The sequence below is a fragment of the Micropterus dolomieu genome, linkage group LG16, assembly GCF_021292245.1.
Source record: "Micropterus dolomieu isolate WLL.071019.BEF.003 ecotype Adirondacks linkage group LG16, ASM2129224v1, whole genome shotgun sequence".
Classification (NCBI taxonomy): domain Eukaryota; kingdom Metazoa; phylum Chordata; class Actinopteri; order Centrarchiformes; family Centrarchidae; genus Micropterus; species Micropterus dolomieu.
Window position 1 is genome coordinate 17,929,317 of NC_060165.1, and position 20,236 is coordinate 17,949,552.

At 41.1% G+C, this 20,236-nt stretch overlaps 1 protein-coding gene across 2 annotated transcripts in view; it reads right to left on the reverse strand.

The window, feature by feature from the left end:
• sema3c (sema domain, immunoglobulin domain (Ig), short basic domain, secreted, (semaphorin) 3C) overlaps window positions 1–16,718 on the reverse strand; it is a 43,861-nt gene extending 27,143 nt beyond the window's left edge. For both annotated transcript variants that reach the window (XM_046071534.1, XM_046071533.1), the window contains exons 1-2: window positions 16,564–16,718; window positions 11,292–11,465 (exon numbers count right to left, since the gene is read on the reverse strand). In XM_046071534.1, the coding sequence (XP_045927490.1) occupies window positions 11,292–11,427 (136 nt within the window). In that variant the 5' untranslated portion in view covers window positions 11,428–11,465; window positions 16,564–16,718. The remainder of the gene's footprint in view (window positions 1–11,291; window positions 11,466–16,563) is intronic.
• Window positions 16,719–20,236: the final 3,518 nt, after the last annotated feature.

Here is a 20,236-nt window from a genome sequence, read left to right on the forward strand (position 1 = left end):
AGTGGTTTTTGTTTTCGTGTCTGTGATGAAGAAATCCTTTAGACCACATGTGGTTCGTTAGTTCGTGAGTTTATATGCATTCCTCATTGTTGAGATCACACAACTTCCCCAGAGGGAGAGTGTCAAAAGTGTTTGTGGACATCATTACTCAGGCATCGTCAAGCAGCTTGTTGTGAACAGTGTTGTGTTTGTGGATACTGAAGGATAAGACAACAGACGATAAAATAATTAAACCAGTCCTGCCTTGTGAAAAGAAAGAAGATGATATTAGGGATGATATTTGGTGAAAATATACAAAGGTGGGGACTGCGAACTTAATGGTTGGACTGGGAAAAACTGAGGTAATGTGAGTCGTGAAATGTCTTGTTTTGTCTTTCTTGCTGCTGTCCTCATTACAGGTGGAGTGAAAGAAACTGAAAAAAGAATATAGAGGAAGGGTTTGAGCATTGACAGTTGGTGGGTTTTCTATTATGTATGAGGGCAGGTGGGCCTGCACCTCCCTGCGGACCTCACAGCGGTCTCCAGTGTCCTGCCTTTGACTGTGGGCTTTGACCCATAGTGTCCCATTGGTTGGATAGCAGACCAATGGTGATACAATCGACCCTGATCCGTGCGATGGACAGTGGGTTTAGCGGAAAGGGCAAGGTGGCGACTGGAGAGCTGAGACATTTTCTGTCTTTGATGTGTTTTTTTGTGTGTGAAGTGGTCAAGCGGAAGCAGCACAAAAGCCTTTTGTTGGGCCAGAGGTCATTCAATATTAATCAGCAAGTTGCTTTCGTTGCTGCAGAAGAGATCATATTAGTGGGAAACATTCCCCATATGGATGGGCTGCATCACAAAAAAGAGCTAGTCGATCAAAGTTTTCCTGAAACAATTTGTTGATAAATTGTTGCCTAGTTGTCAGGGCATTGTAAATGTTCAAATTTCTAATCTAAAAGTTGGCTTACAAATTGAGATTAGATCCATACATTTTGTTGGGTTTTGGACTTTTGGTTGGACAAAAACTCATTCAGAGGTCTTATTTCATTACTTTTTGACATTTGGACTAAATTATTAAGTGATTAATTTATACTAAAAACAGTCCTAGGTCAAAGTCTGAACTGCAGAGGTAGTCTGGTGTTGTGTCTGACATTGTCTTTGTTTCAAAATTAAAAACAGCCCTTTGGTTTATAACAACAGAGTGTACTTTTTGTTTGTGCTGTCACTACAGACTGAAAGAAAAGATATCTGAAACTACAAGCTGTGATCATTGGAGCGGCTAACTCAGCCTTCTGTAAACCGTAAGAGAATTGATTGTTCATGGGCACAGGCTCCAGGGTAATAACCTAGAGAGGCAACAAGCTACTAAGTCTGACAGGGTAAAAAAATACTTCTTTTATGTGATTGAACCAAAAAAACAAGTAGAAATAGAAAAACAATGTGGGTAACAGGAAGGGACATGCCATTGTGTCCCTGTTTTTATGGCAGCAATGAAAGTGCAAAGAAGATTTGCAGTGCTCACTTAGCTGACTAACCTTTTTTTCTGTTGTGATAAGGAAAGGAAAGATAACCAGCACAGGGAGGCTTCACTCAAGAGTTTTTGACAGACGTGGCCTCCAAAATTGTTTGCGAGAACAAATAACCAAGCTTTATAGCAATGATTGCCAGCAGTAAACAACGCTTCCATGGTTCTGTTTAGGGATGTCCATACAAGGAGTGTTTTGTTGTAATGCAGCATCGTAAAAATGAGAGATTCACAGTGGCTGGAAAGTATGTGGGATCTTTATGAGAGAGGCAACTGTATTTTCGGATCGCCCGTGACTGAGGCTTTAGGAGCCGGTGCCAACTGACTGAGCTGGTGTCAATTCAACATCCTTGGGGTCAAATTTGATGGGAGATAGCAAGAGGTGGGAGAATGTGAAAGGAAATGTGGAAGGAGAAAAGTGGTTTAGACAGAAAAACACAGCTGTGGTTTATAAGATCCCCCCTGCTGCTTGCCAAATGAGGGAGTCACCTCATGAAAATCCATCTGCATAGACTTTTCAACATGAAAAGGTGATAAAATCAGCGTGGAACAACAATATGGGATTATTTTGTCAGAACATTAGCTTATCCCTTGTGAAGCAGGGATGAACAGCTTTCACAAAATTGACTGGGGATCTGGAGTGTCAAGTTTTTTGATTAACACCAGCATCTGAACAAAGCCAAAAGGTCCCTGCACCTAATTAACACTTCAGGGTTGGACAGTAGGCCAATCACAAACCAACCTTTGGTGTCTCCCATGCTAATCAGCCCTCATCAATTTGCTTGTACCTGAAAGGATGGTGTGAATAAATTAGCTCAATGCTAATGAGTCTTGCTTTCCATTCACTTTAAGGGGAACCTGTTCTGCGGTTGTCAGGGGCAGCCAGTGGGAGGAGCCCAATAACTGGTCTTGATAAATATTGAAGCACAGGCTTACACCGCCCCCCTTGCAATTCATCCATCCTCACAAAATGGAGTGGGTTTCATCAAGGAGGCCTGACTTCAAACCTCGTGCCAAATACCATTGCTCTTTGTCTGGACAATACTAAGAGCTCTTCAGGTTCAGTTCTGGATGGCTGCACTTACCTAACACAGCGCTGGCCCACTAACACATACTGCGCCAGTAAGAGATTTTATCCTGGCAACTGACGGGCCCCTCTAGAAATAAAAAATGGCTGTTGCCTGAACAGGACTGCCATCCACTCTCCTTGGGGACTACCCTGATGGTATACAGTAATGACTGGTGCCGTATACATATGTCAGAGGGGAAGTTAAGGTGTCGTTCCAGGGCATGGAGACCACCCAGGACGTCTTGCGCTGGTTGACAGAGTCGTCCGATTGTCTGTCCAACAGGCATACTCCACATTCCCAGTCAGGCTGTGCTCAGCACTCAAAATGCAAACAGCATGCACAAACTTACTGTCCTGCAACTACTTGTCTTGGACAGAAGCTAGCATTTGCTCAGACAGGGAAGACTTAATATCTAATAATGCCTCATTAGTTTTCCGATTGTTGTCTGTCACCAATTAGATATATCCAGACATTCGTAATGGGAATCACATGGCTGGACAGAATAACTGAGCTCTTATGTATGCCTTCTTTCACATTGGCTTCTCAAAGCAGACGCTGCATCTAAATATGACATGTAAGCCTAGAGTGTATTTTCTCCCTTGTGTGTGTGTGTGTCTGTGCAGAGTGATGTTTCAGAGTGGTTTCATTGCACGGCTGACCTGCTAAGGTGTTGGCTAATATTCCCTGTAGGAGCTGAAACTTGAGATGCCAACCTGTCCATCACGCTGTCCCGCCAGCCAGCTAGTTTGCGTTCCCAATGCTCTAATTAGCACCTGGCCTCCCGTTCACATGTCACTGGCAGACGCTCCTTCACACAGAACCAACCAGCCATCCCGCCTCTTAGCTGTGACCTCTTACCTGCCCACATGAGGAATCTCTAGTTACTGCTTACCTCCAACAGTAAATCTCTGTGATTTTACTGTCACAGAGGCTCTAGTAGAGACTGTCAGAGCAAGGGGAGGCTTGCAGCAGATATGGGTCAGAGGATTGTCAGAGTTGATGTGTTTACTAGTCATGGAGGACTGCCAAAGGAAGAAGAAAAAAGCTGAACCAGGTGGGACTCCTCTCTGCTATCTTCAAGGCTGAAAGGCTGTGTTAGGTTAAAAAAGCTATATTTCCTCAGTGACATGATGTCATTGAGGTTGAGGGGTTGTGTCTGTGGTGTTGAGTGAAGGTAAAGATTTGCTATGAGGGCAACAATGGCAAATGCACCTGTTGAAACTTTTGCAGTTGACTGTGGGCTCCAGGAAAAGGTTATTTAAATACTCTTTTTATCCATGTGCTTAAAGAAAATCCATACAAGTCATAAAATATTTTCAATAATGGGAAAGGAATCCAGAGATAGGGAATGTCTTTTATACCCCTGCAATGTTAAGCACTGCTCAGCTGATAAAAAAGCTCGAATATGCTCTAGTAGTTATTGAACAATTTAATAACCTGAACACACAAAATACACTACACAACAAGGAAAGGAGTACAAACAAACTTGCATAACTCCATAACAATAGGTCATTAATTTATGATGATGCCAACCTCCGACACGAGGATTTTCTATTTGACCTTGGCTATCCATATAGAGATAGCATCTTTGTTCGTATCGATTGATTACCTTTCAACATGTTGCAAGGGAGGAATAATAAAACATTCAACAGGGCTAGCAAGGTCAGACACAGGAATGGCTAAACACAGAGAGACAGACAGAGAAAAGCAAGCTGACAGAGGAGCTGTCAAACATCTCACATGCTGTCAGCCCCAAGGCGGTGTAAGCTGGAACTTACCACACTCAATAAAGCTCCTGCAGAAAATGTCCATGCTGCAAATCAAGCAATTAGATAGACGTAGGACACGGAGGTCTGGGGGAAATGCACGCACACACACACAAAGAAATAGTTTCGTTCACGCCATGTCTACCAGTATTCAGGCTTATACACACATATGCACTGCTAACCTATAGCTATTTCCAGCATGTCTCTGTACATCCTTGTTGACAGCTTTGACAGGCCTATGTTTGCCCTGCCAATAATTCACAGAGCATCACTGATTTTACTTCACATGCTTTATTATGTTTACCACAGGAAAGTGGAGATGCTAACGTGCAGGTCAAATGTAAAATAGAAAAGAATTCCCCTTCAGGCACAGACATAGACATCCCAGTCTATGTCTATTTTGACCTTTTGTTGACCCCAATGATGACACATGCCGTGACCCACCCAAGCCTGGGGTCACTGGATTATCATGATGTTCATTAAAAGCTGCAGTAGGCAACAATTGAACACACAACTTTTGCGTCTCTCTCAGCTACTTGTATCACTCCCCTAAGCCCCTCCAAAAAAACCTCACAAGTTCATATGGCACCAGAAGGTGCCGGTTGCCCTGCAAAACCTCATCCCCAGTAGGGCTTGCTCTCCATGGTGAAAGCCTTGCCAGGACTCCAGGCTTTAGAGGTAACTGTGACGCCCGCAAAAATTATTCCCCACTGTCACCATGCCTCTTTGCCAGTCTTCGATACGAGTACCATGGCATTGAATGGCATACTGAGCCCGAAGCTCCATGTGGAGCTGGGACATGATCACACAGGTGTTTTGTACAAAACACAGTTGCAGTGTTGTTGGCAAAAGAGATGTTGAATTCGTCCATTGCTGGTGGTTGTTTCTCAGCCACTGCCGCACGCTGAAGATTCTGAGCTTGACTGATTAAGAGCATGCGCGAGGAGGGGGGCTGCACAGCGTGGTGTGCACAAGCCGGGATTGACACTGCGCTAGAGACTGCTCCCAGCTCTCATTGGTTGTTTTGATTGGGTCGCAGTGGATCCTTGCAAATGCCATTAGCCAGAGGAACCACATTTCTTTCACAGATTGTCTGTCTCATGTACTACTGCCAGTATCTAGTGAGGGTTTAAGCAAATATAACTTACTTACTGAACCATCAAGCCTTTTAAAGACATTTCCATAAAATCCTTAAAGTGTAAAAGTTAAAGAAGAGCCTGTGCATCAAATTATTCTTCCTTTCACTCATTTTGGTTTTAAATGAGACATTACCTTGCAAGAGGTTTATTAATATATTTTGGCTACAGAATACAGAGGCAGATCTTCTCTCGAAGGAATTCAGAAAACACAGTTCTGTTCAGATTGATGAAAATAGTCCTGCTTTTGTTGGGCTTCTGGTATTTGAGGTATCCACTTAGCAAAGTAGCTTGTAGTTTGTTTCATAACTTGCAAAGCTGGAAAACCACATAATTTTAACAATGATTCAACAGAAAGTTTTGCCACTGAAATGCAATCAAGTCTAAGGAATGCACATTTAGGCACTTACCACGGACAAACATACACTCTTTGTCCCACAGTGACATATTTACGCTTCTGCAAACCCTCACCACCAAGTAAACATCCTTAACAGACTGACGTCCAACTACAGCGTAGGAACGGTCTCAGTGCTGTATGAATAATGGGGGGTGGGTGGAGGTAGTAATGAGGCATAATAAAAGTGAGGAGGGATTCCTGGTTCCTGGTCTCCACGCTTGGTTCTGGTCAGGCTGTGAACGAAGCCCATAAGGCTCCTACCAGTGTGAGGGAGCGCTCATTAAACTACAGACCCCGTCTTAATCAATCTCTCCTATGTCCCAGCCAGGCTCTCTGCCAAACGTATCCAAATCTATATTATCCACACGAAAGCATGTGCAGGCCGCCCCTCACTTTCAAATAAATATCTTTGACATACATGCTGTGTATATTTCTAAGTTGTATTGAATACTGGAGTTATGCAAGAACAGGGTGAGACCACTGATGAGGTTAAATGATCCAGATCATAAACACAGACCACTGCCCCAACTGCCAACGGAGGGGATAAATGAGGCTGAATAACATTTTGGCAACAGTAAAGCCAACCTCTGGTACAGTAGCAGAACCAATGAGCAACATATTAAAACGTGCTGTATTTCTCAGTATTAGCATTATTCTTCTTTCAGTTTACAGTATATGAAATTAATGTCATTGTTACTGTATGTTAATGCTTGCAGGTTGTAATGTGGTAATATTAAAACCACACAGTAACAGACAATTATAAACAACTTCTTAAACAGTACAGTAACTTCCTTAATGTAGTACGAAGACACAACTCACCATCAGTGTTTATTTAGCTAGTAAAATTTCATTATCGGTACCAATACAACACCTGAGTTTTTGGTAACAATGCCAAAACAATACATTGTCTGATACCTGACATTTGAGGAAAGCAAGCATGTTTTTCTACAAAACATTTTTTTCATTAAAAAAGCCTAAAGTTAATAATGAACACAAACAGCCATACCTTGCCTGAATTAAATTCATCAGGAACCAAAGAAAAGATCACAAACTAAAATATTGGAATATATTTTATTTTAAGTTTCAAAAAAGTTAGCCAAAATCTCTGCTGCAGACACTGATGAGAAAGTTGTTATATTTCTATGGACAGTTGCAGCCAAACTTTCTCTTTCAGCTCAGTATACTGTAGCATTTCAGCCTCATTTGGACAGAAAATACATAAAACATGAAACATGCCAAAATAAACTAAATTGTGAATTTATTAAAGGATAGCCTCTTGAGATGCATCATCTCATTTTCAAGGGGGTCCTATAAGCACAAATACAGAATACAAAAGACAAATCATAAGCAAAAACATTACATAACATACTTTACAGATACACATACAAAACTCATTCATACACAACTCATTCATACACAAACTCACTCACCAACTCACACCGACCCCTCCCACTAACCTAGGTTTTTTACTCAAAGTTAAATGATACAATTTGTAATAATAATAATAATAATAATAATAATATCACCAGTAAATTTATTAATTTAAATTAAATAGATTACTGATAAATAAATAAATAAATGAGAAAATATGGCATTGATAAACAAATGAACAGAGGATTGAAGTTAACTTAAAAGTTAAAAGCATAAACAAGTTGTTTTAAGGTATAAAAATAGGGATGATCTGAAAAAGGTAAAAGAAGTTATAGATCTCAAGGAAAGAGGAAGATTATTCCATTCCCATGGCGCTTTATATTGAAACGATCTATGTCCAACTTCTTTATAAATTCTGGGTACAAAGAAAAAGGGGTATTGCATGTGTCTGAGTGGATATGAAGATCTGCATGGAATCAGGTGCGGTTTTAAATAGGAGGGACAGTTAAAATAAACACATTTGAAGATAAACTGAACCCAGTGGAACTGCCTTCTTGATTTAGGTTGCAACCAGTTTAGTGATTCATACATTAAACAGTGATGAGTTCTATAAGGACACCTCAAAACAAATCTACAAAGCGAGTTAACTACGACATTAAGGGACATTAAATTAGTGTCGATGGTATTCTGGTAAACAGTGTCAGCATAATCAATGATAGGCAGTATCATCTGAGAAATTATTCTTTTTCTGACAGGAAGAGTGAAAAAATTAATGGAACGGTACAGTGAGTTTAGACAGCCATATGATCTTTTAGTAATAAAGTCAATATGTGGTTTAAATGAAAGTTCAGGGTCAATCCAGAGAGTTTCAAACAATATGCAACATGACTTCTTCCTATTCAGTATAAGTTTGTTACTATGAAGCCAATTTGTGTACCAGGTTCAGGTCAGATTGTAAGGAATTCTGAATTTGTAATAGATATGAGTTGGAGGTATAAATAACAGTGTCATCAGCATACAGATGAACAAAAGAATTAGAGCACATTTGAGGTAAGTCATTAATAAAAATAGTAAAAAGAAGTGGTCCTAAGGTGGAGCCTTGTGGGACACCCTTATCTACAAGTAGATAGTCGGACTGGTAGCCCTGAAAAACGACACACTGGTGTCTGCTATGAAGATAGCAGTTAAACCAAAGAAGAGCTTTTTGATTCAAACAATGGAATAGAGCTTATCAAGAAGAAGATAGTGATCAACCAAATCAAAAGCCTTAGTAAGATCAATAAAGATTGCACCTGGGAATTGGGATTTATCAAAGGATGAGAACACATCATTTGTGAACTTCAGTAGAGCAGTAGTAGTGGAAAAATTAGCTCTAAAACCAGATTGTGATGGAGAAAAAATATTGAATTTACATATATACTTTCATAATTGATTAAAAATAAGTTTCTCAAAATTTTTTGCAGTAGTACAAATAATAGAAATTGGATGAAAATTGTTCACATCAGATCTATTATCATCTTTGAAAAGAGGAGTAACTCTTGCACATTTCCATATAGAGAGGATTACACGAGTAGATAGAGATAAGTTAAATAAGTCCGCAAGAGGATACATTAATACATGAGCAGCAAGGTTCACAAATGTTGCTTCTAGACCATCTGGACCCGCCTTACTGTTTTCTTTTAGCTCACAAATGGCAATGAAAAACATCAATTGGAGAGATTTTACTAAAGGAAAAAGAATTATTAGTATTAATTAAATTTGAGGTACCAGCCATCTCATAGGAGTTAAAGTGATGGGAATCACAAATGGAAGAGAAATGCTGATTAAAAGCCTCAGAAATAAGTACTGGGTCTGAAATATTTCATTATTTATTTTTATCTGATTTATAGAGCTTTTTTTGGTTTTATTAAGAATGCGATTCAAATGAAATAAAGAAATATTTAAAATAAATGTACAGGAGTAATTGTCTTTTATCACACAGTTTAAACATTTTTGCTGTAAAGAATGGGGCCTGTATTTATTATCCGAGTCACGGAAGAGAAAGGCACCGTTTGAGAGTATTATTTGGGTTAGCTACATTTTTCCCTGTTTGCGGTTTTAATTGTGGTTTGGCTGTGTTCGCCTGAAGAACACAAGAGTAAGCAGAGTGAGGCAGAGAGGAATGTCAGAGACAGCAACTTCTCTGCAGGATGTGAGGCTGCGCTGGGAGTCCCGTGAACCTGCCTTACCCCTGGATTGTATTTCAACAGCGACACGAGGAGGAAAAGGGGGAGGATATTCCAGCATCCAGATCTATGTACAACCTGAGCGTCTTACTCACCTGTTTATTTTCTTGGTTTAGTCTGTTCCAGCTTGCAATAATTAACAGGTCTTTACATCTGGGAGCAGAAGAAGCCAGACTACAGGACTAACCTTTTGGCCACCCAGCAGGTGCCAAACCACCTGCGCCTTCTTCCCCTCTTCCAATCTTCTTCTACGACTCTTCATTCATCTTTCTGGCTGCTTTGGATGGAGCCCAAACTCCCTCAGTGAGGACTTCCAGGGTTTATGGGAAAAATGAACTTCTACCTTGGGCCCTAAGAGTCTCCTTACATCTGGTGCTCACCCATGCTGAACTCTCTCCTGCAGCCAAGAGGGAGGAATGACCCTCATCCTCCTCAGTTCAATATGATTTTTAACTCAAAAACAAAGGTGCATCTACTCATGGCTCTCTGATGTTCTAAGGTGCTAAATCAAAGCTGGAATGTAAATTTGCGCTTCAAGTTGGCTGCTTAGCAAACATGCTCCTGCTTCTGGCCACTCTTACCTAGTTAACCATAAGTTCACCTAAATGTATTCCAGGGTAATTACTGCACAGTAAAACACATATTTAAGAGTAAAGTCCAGAGCCTGTCAAAGAAATAGAGCACTGCCGATACCAAAGTCAAACTCTCCATTTATGGTCCTCCCTGCGGCGAAACACAACTACAGTAACTAACACAAATCAAGTCTAATCCGCACTTTGAGAGGGATTTGAGCGTTCCAAGATTAGAGGGATTGGCTCATTTTCAGCATGTCCACTGCTGACCTTTTAAGTTGGCTATTTGGAAAGACTGGAGGAGCAAGCAGTGAGTGAATAATGTGTCCAGAGAAGATAGTAATATGTTTAGTTTTTTTCTCTGTATTCAGTCAATTATGTTTTAAAAAAAAACATTTACACATTTAGTCATAGGAAAGAGAGAAAAAAAAGAAAACTACACCTGCTTTAGCCTTATGCTGTAAGGCTTTATTAACTGTCTGAGTGCAGAAACCTTGCTGACAGACAGCCTCAGCTGCTCTGTGCTGCCTATTCCACAGTGAGAGGCAGTGAAAGGTGATCAAACGTCTCCTTCAGCCCCTGCACACTATCCGGCCACTGCGAAAAGGTTACTGCACCGCTCATAGCTCAGGGCCATGAGTGATTGGCCAGCTCATCTAAACTGACTCACGCAAGCATGCACATAGACAAGCTAAACCTGCCTACCCCTACAGTAAACTCTCATTTCAAGGGAGCATCAAAAATTCATAAAATAATCTATGTCAAAGAAATTAAATAAAACAAGAGAATCAAAACCAGAGGCTGTGGCAATGCCCACAGGGCTGCAGTATTGAAGGGTGTGATTAAAGTTTAACTAGGAACAGATTCAGGGTAATTCTGACAAGCAGTGCCACCTCCTGCAGAGGTCTGACTTTTTGCTGACACACAGCAGGACAATGGATGGACAGGGATTGTCCAAGAACGAAGCTTCAAGGCCTGAGGTGTGTGACTGAAACTTTTCCAAATATGTACACAAACTATCAAAGATTAATCTAATCAAAAAAACAACAGTAAAGTTCCATCAGATCTGCAAAGTTTAGGTACTACGCCATAATGATGTAGCCCGTGGGCATTTGTTCGGCATTACCGCTCTAAACACATGGCATCACTACAACCTCATTAAATCTGCAGAGAAAACCCAACAAGTGGAAAAAGGCCAAGTTGATAGTTTACTTTAATTTCAGGGGAGCATGCTTGTTATTTTTTCTTACCCTCAAAGGAAAGGAAGACTCTTGGCAGGGGCTGTTGGAGGCTGGAGACCCCAGTGGAGAGGAGAGAGAGAGCCAGGAAGGAAAGCGCCATAGCTGACACCAGAGGTGGCCTGGCCAACCCCTCTGGCCTGCCCATGACTGCGCCGCTAAGGAACCCCAACCAGTCACCACTGCCTGTTGGAGGTGTTTGAAAGAGAAGATTTTAAGTACAAGATTCTGAGTACACTTTACCCTTTGTTATTTGAAATCTGTAATACGGCAAAAAAACAAAATCATTAGCATTTTGAGTTTACTGCATTTGTGCTTTTATCTCTTTAGCCATCTTAGCTATAATGCTAAAGCTAAGTAGCAACTTTTTTAGTGTATTCCCAACAACAAGCCATTTCTGCTGCTGGAAATGTAAAACACATCACTCCATGTAGAGAGGTTTCTTGAAAAAGAAACCTACCTCAAATGTTACACATGTTGAAATAAAGTAATTTAAAGCAGTAGTGAATAAAACACAATGTAGCCACATGACAATGAGATATTAACACCTAAGTTAATACGGCTAATGTGCTAGCAAACAGTTACCTATTTACAAATCGGGAATTCCTTTGGAGTCCAGTACTCCCTCTCTTTTTAGCTCTGGTTTGGTTTCTATAATTTCCTGATGGAATTATTTGGCTGAATGCTCCACTTTGTTCACCAACAAGTCACCTATATTGTGTAGCAGGTTTATCTGAGTTTTTTTTTTTTTTTTTACTAAACAGAGCCATCTGCTACATCTGGAAACGAGGTAGATGAAGTGATGAAGTTGCAGAAAACAAACAAATATAAAAATTAGGGATGCACCAAAATGAAAATTCTGTGCCGAAGCTGAAACCTAATATAATGAAAAACTTTCCAGAATACTGAATTTTTTTTTTTTACCATTGCATAAATTAAATAGTCAAAATGTGCTTTTTACTCAGTGTTTCCCGCAGGATTTGGAGACACTACGGTGAGTGGGTCTGAGGCCGAGAGGGTCCAGTAAAGTAATTTACATGTGTCCATTTTCTTTTAATGGACACATGTAATAAGTTTTATACTTTCTGTGAACATAATCCAATTAATCTTATGTTGATACTGTACAGACACCTTATTTTGAAAACGTGACGTTGTCACATGTGTATCCTTGAGCTAAATTCATCAAGTCCGACCCAATTTGATAACACTTGTCTTTGTAAAGAGAGAAACTGATAGGATAAAGACGCTAACCTGCCTGTCAGCTCGCACTGGTCCGTTTCAGTAAATTTACCATAAATGCTTGAATACGTGTGCACTCCAAATTTAGGTGCATTCAGCTTAATCGCCTTTTCACAAATGAGTGACAGAAACACTCAAAGTGGGTCAGACCACTTGTTGCCTTTTCTAAGAAGTCAGCCACATATGGAGTGGATGTGCTAGGAGACAATTCAGCAGAAAAGTGTCCGCAAATGGCGATTTTTGCGTCTTTCTCTGACATTTTAAAATGCTTCCACACTGCCGACACGTCAGCGTAATTGTTCTGTAAAATTTATTGGGTCTTTTGACTTATTAGGCCGAACACCGAAAGTGCTTTTTTTGCTATTGTCAGCCGATTAATTTCGTTGGCCGAACATTCGGTGCATCCCCAATAAAAACAACAAGCTGAAAAAAGCTAAAAAGCTCCATAGAGCTGAGAAAGGGAAGATCATTTGACCCAATGTTAATACAAAAATTTTGACCAGTGAATTTTTAAATGCAGTTAAATTAATAATCATATTCATTCTAAAACTAATCTGAAACAAACATAAAATCAGTGCTCACTGAGGTGCAGCTAACACTGTAATAACATTCATATGACAATGTCTCTGATCATGATTATTTAATTGGAATACAATACCATCCGTTGCTGTAAGGGTAATTAATTTTGTAAGAGGACAGAAATAACACACAGAATACACATGACCGATATTTACAGTTAAATTGTCAGTCTGACAGGTCCAGAAATGCTGACTTTATAAAATCACATACTACACTGAATGAAGACAGCATGTCAGTTAAATACCATCACTTACTATATTCTTGCAATGTACGTCTCTTAAATATGGATGAGTTAAATCTGCACAAAAGAGCTGCTGGAGAAATATTCCCCTCAGCCTCCTCTTGTTCCGTTTCCATAACAGGACAAGAGCAGCTCAATTATTGATAGAGGCAGGTACTGTACCGCCTGTGGGGCACTAACTCCTGCAATGCAAAACTCTGCTGCTGGAGAAAGACTGTTTTTACCACCAAAACTGGTTGTCACTACCTGTGTGCACAAAACACATTGCACTATATAAAGGCAATGTCTTTTTTACATACTAAAAGAAAATGATGTTTTTACAAGGGCGTGGATCTCTGCTCTCATGGCTTATATATGTCCAATGAAAAATTGATGGCCAAGAGAGAGGAAAGCTGCATGATTGCTATGAAAATTTCAGGTGTAGTGTACAAATAGGCTGAGATATGGGTGTGTGTTGTGGAGTGAAGCATGACTGATATATAGCTGAGGTGAAATTCTACAGTCCAGGTGCATAAGGATAACAGATGGAAAACTGCAGAGGAATGAGATCTCTTTGGCTGCACTTAACAGAAATAAAACAGCATGGAGCTTATCCAGGCGGCCCCGGCCGCTGTACCGCAGCCCCTCTCCTGCTTCTGCATCACCGACACACACCCTCCCCCAGAGCCTGCTTCAGCTCAGGCGTCTCTCACAACTTTAGCCACCAGGCGGGTTGGCTCAGGCCCTGTTCTGAGGCTCAGCCCATGTCCTGCTCTGGCTTCTGACAAAGCAGTTGACCTTTCCCTTTCAAAGCTGTGTTAATAGCTGAGACAAGGTTCTTTGAATGCATAGTTAAATTCTGTATGTGGCAATGCAACAGTCAAGACCTCATTTTTGTGATTTAAGTCAAAGTTTTATGTCCATAGCTTTGAGAATAGGAGAGAACTTCTTTGGTGCAAAATAGTTTCCATGTAAACTGGCTGATGTCTGTGGATATAATTACATTTTTTCATTTAGGTGGGGGCAGAAACAAAGGTGTGTAAAGAGTTGGGCAAACTAGATACCCAGCCTGGTATCCGAGAAATAACATCCATATTGGGGTGGTGATGGTGCATAGATAAGATGCTTGCCTTTGGTGTGGGAGGCCTGGGCTCAATTCCCACTGTGAGACAGCCACCATTGTGTCCCTGAGCAAGACACTAGTTGCACCAGAGGCATGTGACCTCTGACATGTATAGCAATTGTAAGTTGCTTTGGATAAAAGCATCAGCTAAATGAATAAATGTAAATATTGCATAAATTCCTGTGGCATCGTTTAGTGCCAAAGCAGTAGTTGCTGTCACATATTAAGTTGCAGAAAGGCAGAAAGTAAGGGTGTCGAGCTCAGGGTGGTGGATGGGTGTGTAGCACATCTGACTTCCATGCAGGAGACTGCAGTTTGTACCCTGTCACAGACTAATTAACAATTCCCTTTTTATTAGCCTCAACCACATTCTTTCCCTCACTTTTACCAAGAAATGTTGTCTAAACGTAACCTTACACCCATAGTTTATTGCCATAACCATGTTCTTTCCGTAACCTAAACCATACTGTAGTTGGACAAACAAATGTTGCCATTGAATGTGATCTGGGGTTTTCCAGAACTGTCCAATATCGACATTCTTGTCTGGCGTCAGGATTGATTTTTTTGTTATTTTGAGTGAATCGACCCTTTAAACTGTTCAACCTCCACACCTACCCCCCTCCCTGCATGCTCAGAGAGATGGGTGAACTCCCAGGGAGAGGCTCTGGCTTGGAAACGTTGGTCTCGCAGCTGCTAAAATCATCAAGGGAGTTCTTCCTTCTGAGCATCCTATGACATCCCACCAGGTCAGGTTTTGGCACTTACTTTGCTTCAGAAACGCTGGAGTCTCTATGACATTCACCACAGTGAGACATGAATGAGCTTGTGGACCACTTTAATGCTTGCCTGGGTTAATGGGTCTCCCAATACAGAGGTGCAATAGTGTTGCCATGAACAAAAATAATAGAGTCTTCAATCAATTTTTTTGCGCTCTTCAAAGTCCAGAAATTCCAGTGCTGAGCCTGCCAGGAATCTCTGCGACGGCAATTAAATGTCTCCACAAAGGAGGTCAGCCTGAGTGAGTGGAGAGTTATATTTCCAGTGGGGTGTAATGATAATTGTGTTTATTGTGCATTCCTTGGCTGACAGCCTAATGAATTTTCCATCTCACCATTTCAGAGGCACTGCTCAAAAACTAATATTGATGAAAGCAGAAAACTGCAGAGCTGAAGAAACAAATTTTTTCCCCTCCATCTTTCAAACTGGGTCTGTGATTGTTTTGCTCCCATCTGCTCCTGTTAATGCTTTAAACACACGAACACAATTTTACCACGAGAAATGAAGGCATTAGGTCCTCCCATCTGGATTTAGGTTTGAAAAATTTAATTATTTAGTATTTTGTTCAATTTTTTCCTTGACAGGGAGGACAATAATTGAAATGGTAAACAAGTTGTTCCCGCTGTCCCGGCTCCTAATAGGACAGCGCGTGTTCATACCACACCCTGTCATTCAGTTGTCAGTGGCTCTCTTACAACCACACGTTCCTTTCACACACATGACTTGCAGGCAGCCAAGAACAGCCAAATGTGTGTACTTTTGAGTAGATCTACTGATGAAATAACATGTGAATCTTGTGATCACAACCATCAAACCCTGTGAGTCTGGAAAATCCTCTTCATAGTACAATAAGGGCTTTTTATAGTAGGTTGGTTGAAGCTTAAACCAGACCAGAAATCTTTTCTGGTGCAATAAAGTTATACAAACTTAACCAAATAACCACTTAAAACACAGATTTTCTGATTTTATCAGCTTCAGGGTAATAGAGCAAGTACATTAAAGTCATGACTCATATTCTGGAAATTTATACTGTATTTAAAATAGATCGTACACCCAAAGCATCTGAGGGAAATGAGCATGTCATGGTGGTCTGATGTAATATTACACAAGATTTAAAAGGAGCAGCAAGTGAAATGTGTTAAATTTGGCTCTACAACACTCAGATTAAGTTTACTTCCAGCTATTCTCAGTAGTGGGACTCCTGCACCTGTTAACCGCCTGCCAACCACCCCCTCTCTGCCTCCGCTGTTTGATCTGCTCCACTACAGTACGGTACATTACAGCAGGTAGACCCCCTCTACCTATACAGAGACAGGATCCAGATCAGCCCCTGGTCCAGGACTCACCTTTCAGGAGCTTCTTCCAACAAGTCAGGTTCCAGCCCAGACCTGGATCCTATTTATCCCCCTTAAGAGACCTTGTTTCCAGTTTCCTCCAGTGACACCAAAGAAGAAAAATGCTGCTATTCCATCTAAGGGCTCACAGACCGGGCTTGACTGAGAGAGCACAGGAGCGAGGAGAGGAGAGAGGGAGGAGAGCGAAAAGACAGAGAGGGCTGGTGTCCTATTACACACTCTCCACTCTCCTTCCCCTCCTCCTCCTCCTCCTCCCCACCCCTCCCTTACACGCTATTCCTCCCTCCCTCCCTCTGTTAACTAGACAGCAAACTTTAACATGTACCGCTTAAATTGTGAGAGAGGTGGAGAAAGGATGAAGCCAGAAAGGTCAGACACATTCAGGATTGAGGCTGATTTCAATCTGTGGATGATCAATTAGCCATTCCAAAAATATCAAATTTGGCATGGTGATCTGAATGAAAACAGACATTGCCATTCATTTCTATTTCCATCCGCATATTAAGTATCATCAGTTTTTCCACAAGAATGAATCAGCTTGTAAGTATTTGCTGGAACCATTTAACAACCAGACTACATCAAACTATGCAAATAAATTATAACTTTAATATGGAGTTTCATGCTGAAAGTGGTTAAGACAAGACTGAAGGTCTACAGCCATAGCTGCTCCGGAAGGTTTTCCTTAAGGCTCGTTGCAGACTACACAACTTTCAGCGTAGGCCCATGGAAAACACGTGAAACAGCTGTTTGTTTTCATAAAGATAGCAATTCTAAAGACAAAGAATATGGGTGAAAGAATGGATTAGCACACGAAGGAAGCAGGCATCGTCTGTGCTACAGAGAGAGCTGGAGGTGAGTAAAAATTGTTTTGCAGAGAAAAAGTAGCTGCCTGCTCTGCCAGCTGCTTGCTCTCATTGGCTGGATGTGGATGTCGAGTCGGCTGACTCTTTCAGATAATTGGCATGATAGATATCTGGCGGATGTCAGCGATGTGTGAAAAATGTGTCGGGGAGCCATTTTGATGCGTCATTGTGTAGTTCACACTTAACGACTGGCGACCGCTGATCGATTCCTTATTTACCCCTGATCATAGCCTGACGGTCACCGAGCTCTCCGACCGGCAAATTGGGCAAAAAAATTGTGTAGTGTGAACTAGGCTTTAGGTGCAGTGGTGCATTGAGCTAAGCCAAGTTCACCATCTAAAAGGACCACCAATTTTACACTTTAAAGTCTGTTAACAGACTTGGGAGCAACTCAAGACAAGTGATGTCACATGAGTCAGTGTCAGTTGGGGCTCAACACTACAAGTTTGAAAATGAAAAAAAATCTGGGGTTGTGGAGTTAGAAAGAAGTGAGCTTTACCAGACCTCTGTAGCCAGCTCCTCCTCTCTGCTTGAGGCTAGCAGCTCAAGGCTACATTAGCTGCAACAAGCACAACACACACGAAGCTCCGACCAAACTGTCTGCTGTTGAATTGCATTGTGGGTAATGTATGCACCAGATTAAGACAAGGACGAAGAATGTGTGTAATAAAAAAGACAACTGATCTGGTTCTGCTTGATCAATCTTGATCCTTTTTTAAAAGGATTTAAAAGGTTATGCAATGCTAAATTGAGTTAGCATGCTAATATTTGCTAATTAGTACTAGGGTACAGCTGAGGCTAATGGGAATATCATAAGTTTTGCAGATATTGAGTCATAAACCAAAGTAATGAAGATATAATTTTTTTACGTGACGGTGCTATATGCGAAGTTAAAGAATCAGCAAAGTTATCAAATTCATCCTGATGGTGACACAAATGAAATGCATTTAAGGCTGATCCATCCAACAGTAAGGAAAGGTCAGGGATCAGTAAAGTCACAGTGGGACACATTGTCTGGGAACCTCTGATGGTGGTGCTAGAGCTAAAGTCAAAGGCTCACCAAAGGCTTCATGATGACAATGAATTTCAAAAACTGTTGTTAAGATATTTCCTCCTGGACCAAAATGGTGGACCAGTTAACAGACCGGCATTGCCATTCCTAGAGTTATTCGGCTAGCATGGCTAAAGCAGCTGAGTTATTCCTTTTTTTCCTTTGCTAATGCATTCTTTCTTAAACTGCTCTTACCCATCAGTCATTTGAGTAGCCTGCCTCTGAAGTGATGGATTTTATCATCAGGATAGATAGTGAAGTAAAGTAATAACATGGGCCATTCATCCCTATGTGGTCAGCCATTAAAAAGATGTGGATATGCTTTTGGTGAGAGAAGCACGCTCTGTTTCAAACCAGGAGCGTGCAAACCCGACTTGTAGAGAGGATATCATGTTCAGCTCTTTGGAAGGAATGGAAAAAAAACAAAAAACACAGTAAACACACAATAGCTTTAAATGGGTTCACTTGGTAAAACTTGCTCATCACAAAGAGCTAAAAACAAATGCTTATTCCAGTACATATTTATAGCTTTGACACAAAACCAGAGGAGTCAGTAGTCTAGAAAGACTTGGCTGGATACACAAATGCTACAGTATGTCTTACCATGTGTTAGCCCCTAGCAACATGCATTTGATTTAACTATTTCCATACTGGGTTCCAGAGAAGTTCAATTATGCTCTGTTCGCATTTTCATGAATGGATGCATTTGTGTTACTCCTGCGTTGAGTGCCACAAGTCACTTCACTGCAGGTATGAGCCAGGATGTGAAGGGTTTTACACGTTAGCACTTTGCCTTTAAGGTAGAATTACAGCTTATTGCTAAAATCACAGCCCAGGAAAGAAAGGAAAGGGAGTGTGTGAGCCAGGTCTCTGATGAAAGCGTCTGACAGACAGAGAAAGTAAAATGGGGGAGGAAAAAGGGGGGTCGCTGGTGGCTGAGACAGGAGGAAATAATTACCCTTCTCCCTGACAATGGAGCCTGATTTACGCCTCTCCAATTAAAGTGTCAGGATAGCCCAGTGGAGCGATGCAGGTTTTTCCATTGGGGCCGATTGCGTGCTCATCATTGGTGAAGAAGAAGAATGGAAAGAGGTGGGTAAGAGCAAAAGAGAGATAAGGTATATTCTTTACTATCCCCATGACAGAGCTTCAGCAGTAAATTAACTTAATGAGTGTGATGAGCCAAAAAAGTGTAACAGGGTACCAAACACCATGCTGGTGTAACATCTGGCAGGATACATGATTATTGCAAACTGTCTTACAGTGAGTGCTCATAAATCTTCCAAAAAGATATGTGTGGCAAAATGATGTTTGTCTCAGGTCAGAAATACTTTGGTATTGGTTTGGTAATGCATCCAATCTGCAGTGTCTCTGTTACACAATTCGCAGGTGGCAAGGGTTATGGCGTTGTCGGGTGCTGTGCATGCAATGCAGCTCTCTCGCTTGATCTCTTGGCTATGCACACATGCACAACCTGTCCCTTGTTAGTACTGCAGATGTTAAATGTGCAGGCCAAGGTCAGGAGGAGGCCCTCCTGCGATGCTCACATGTACATGCATGCACCTGGTTAAGATACATACATACTCTTTCCACAAGTTAAAAAATACTCAAACTATCTGCTCCTCCCACATTGAAAAATACAGAATCTGGTTCAAAACTGCTGGACATAAGGTGTCTTCTTCACTCAAATATTCTCAGTGTTGACAGGTCTAATATGACAGGTTACTGAAATGTCAAATGGACTATCCTC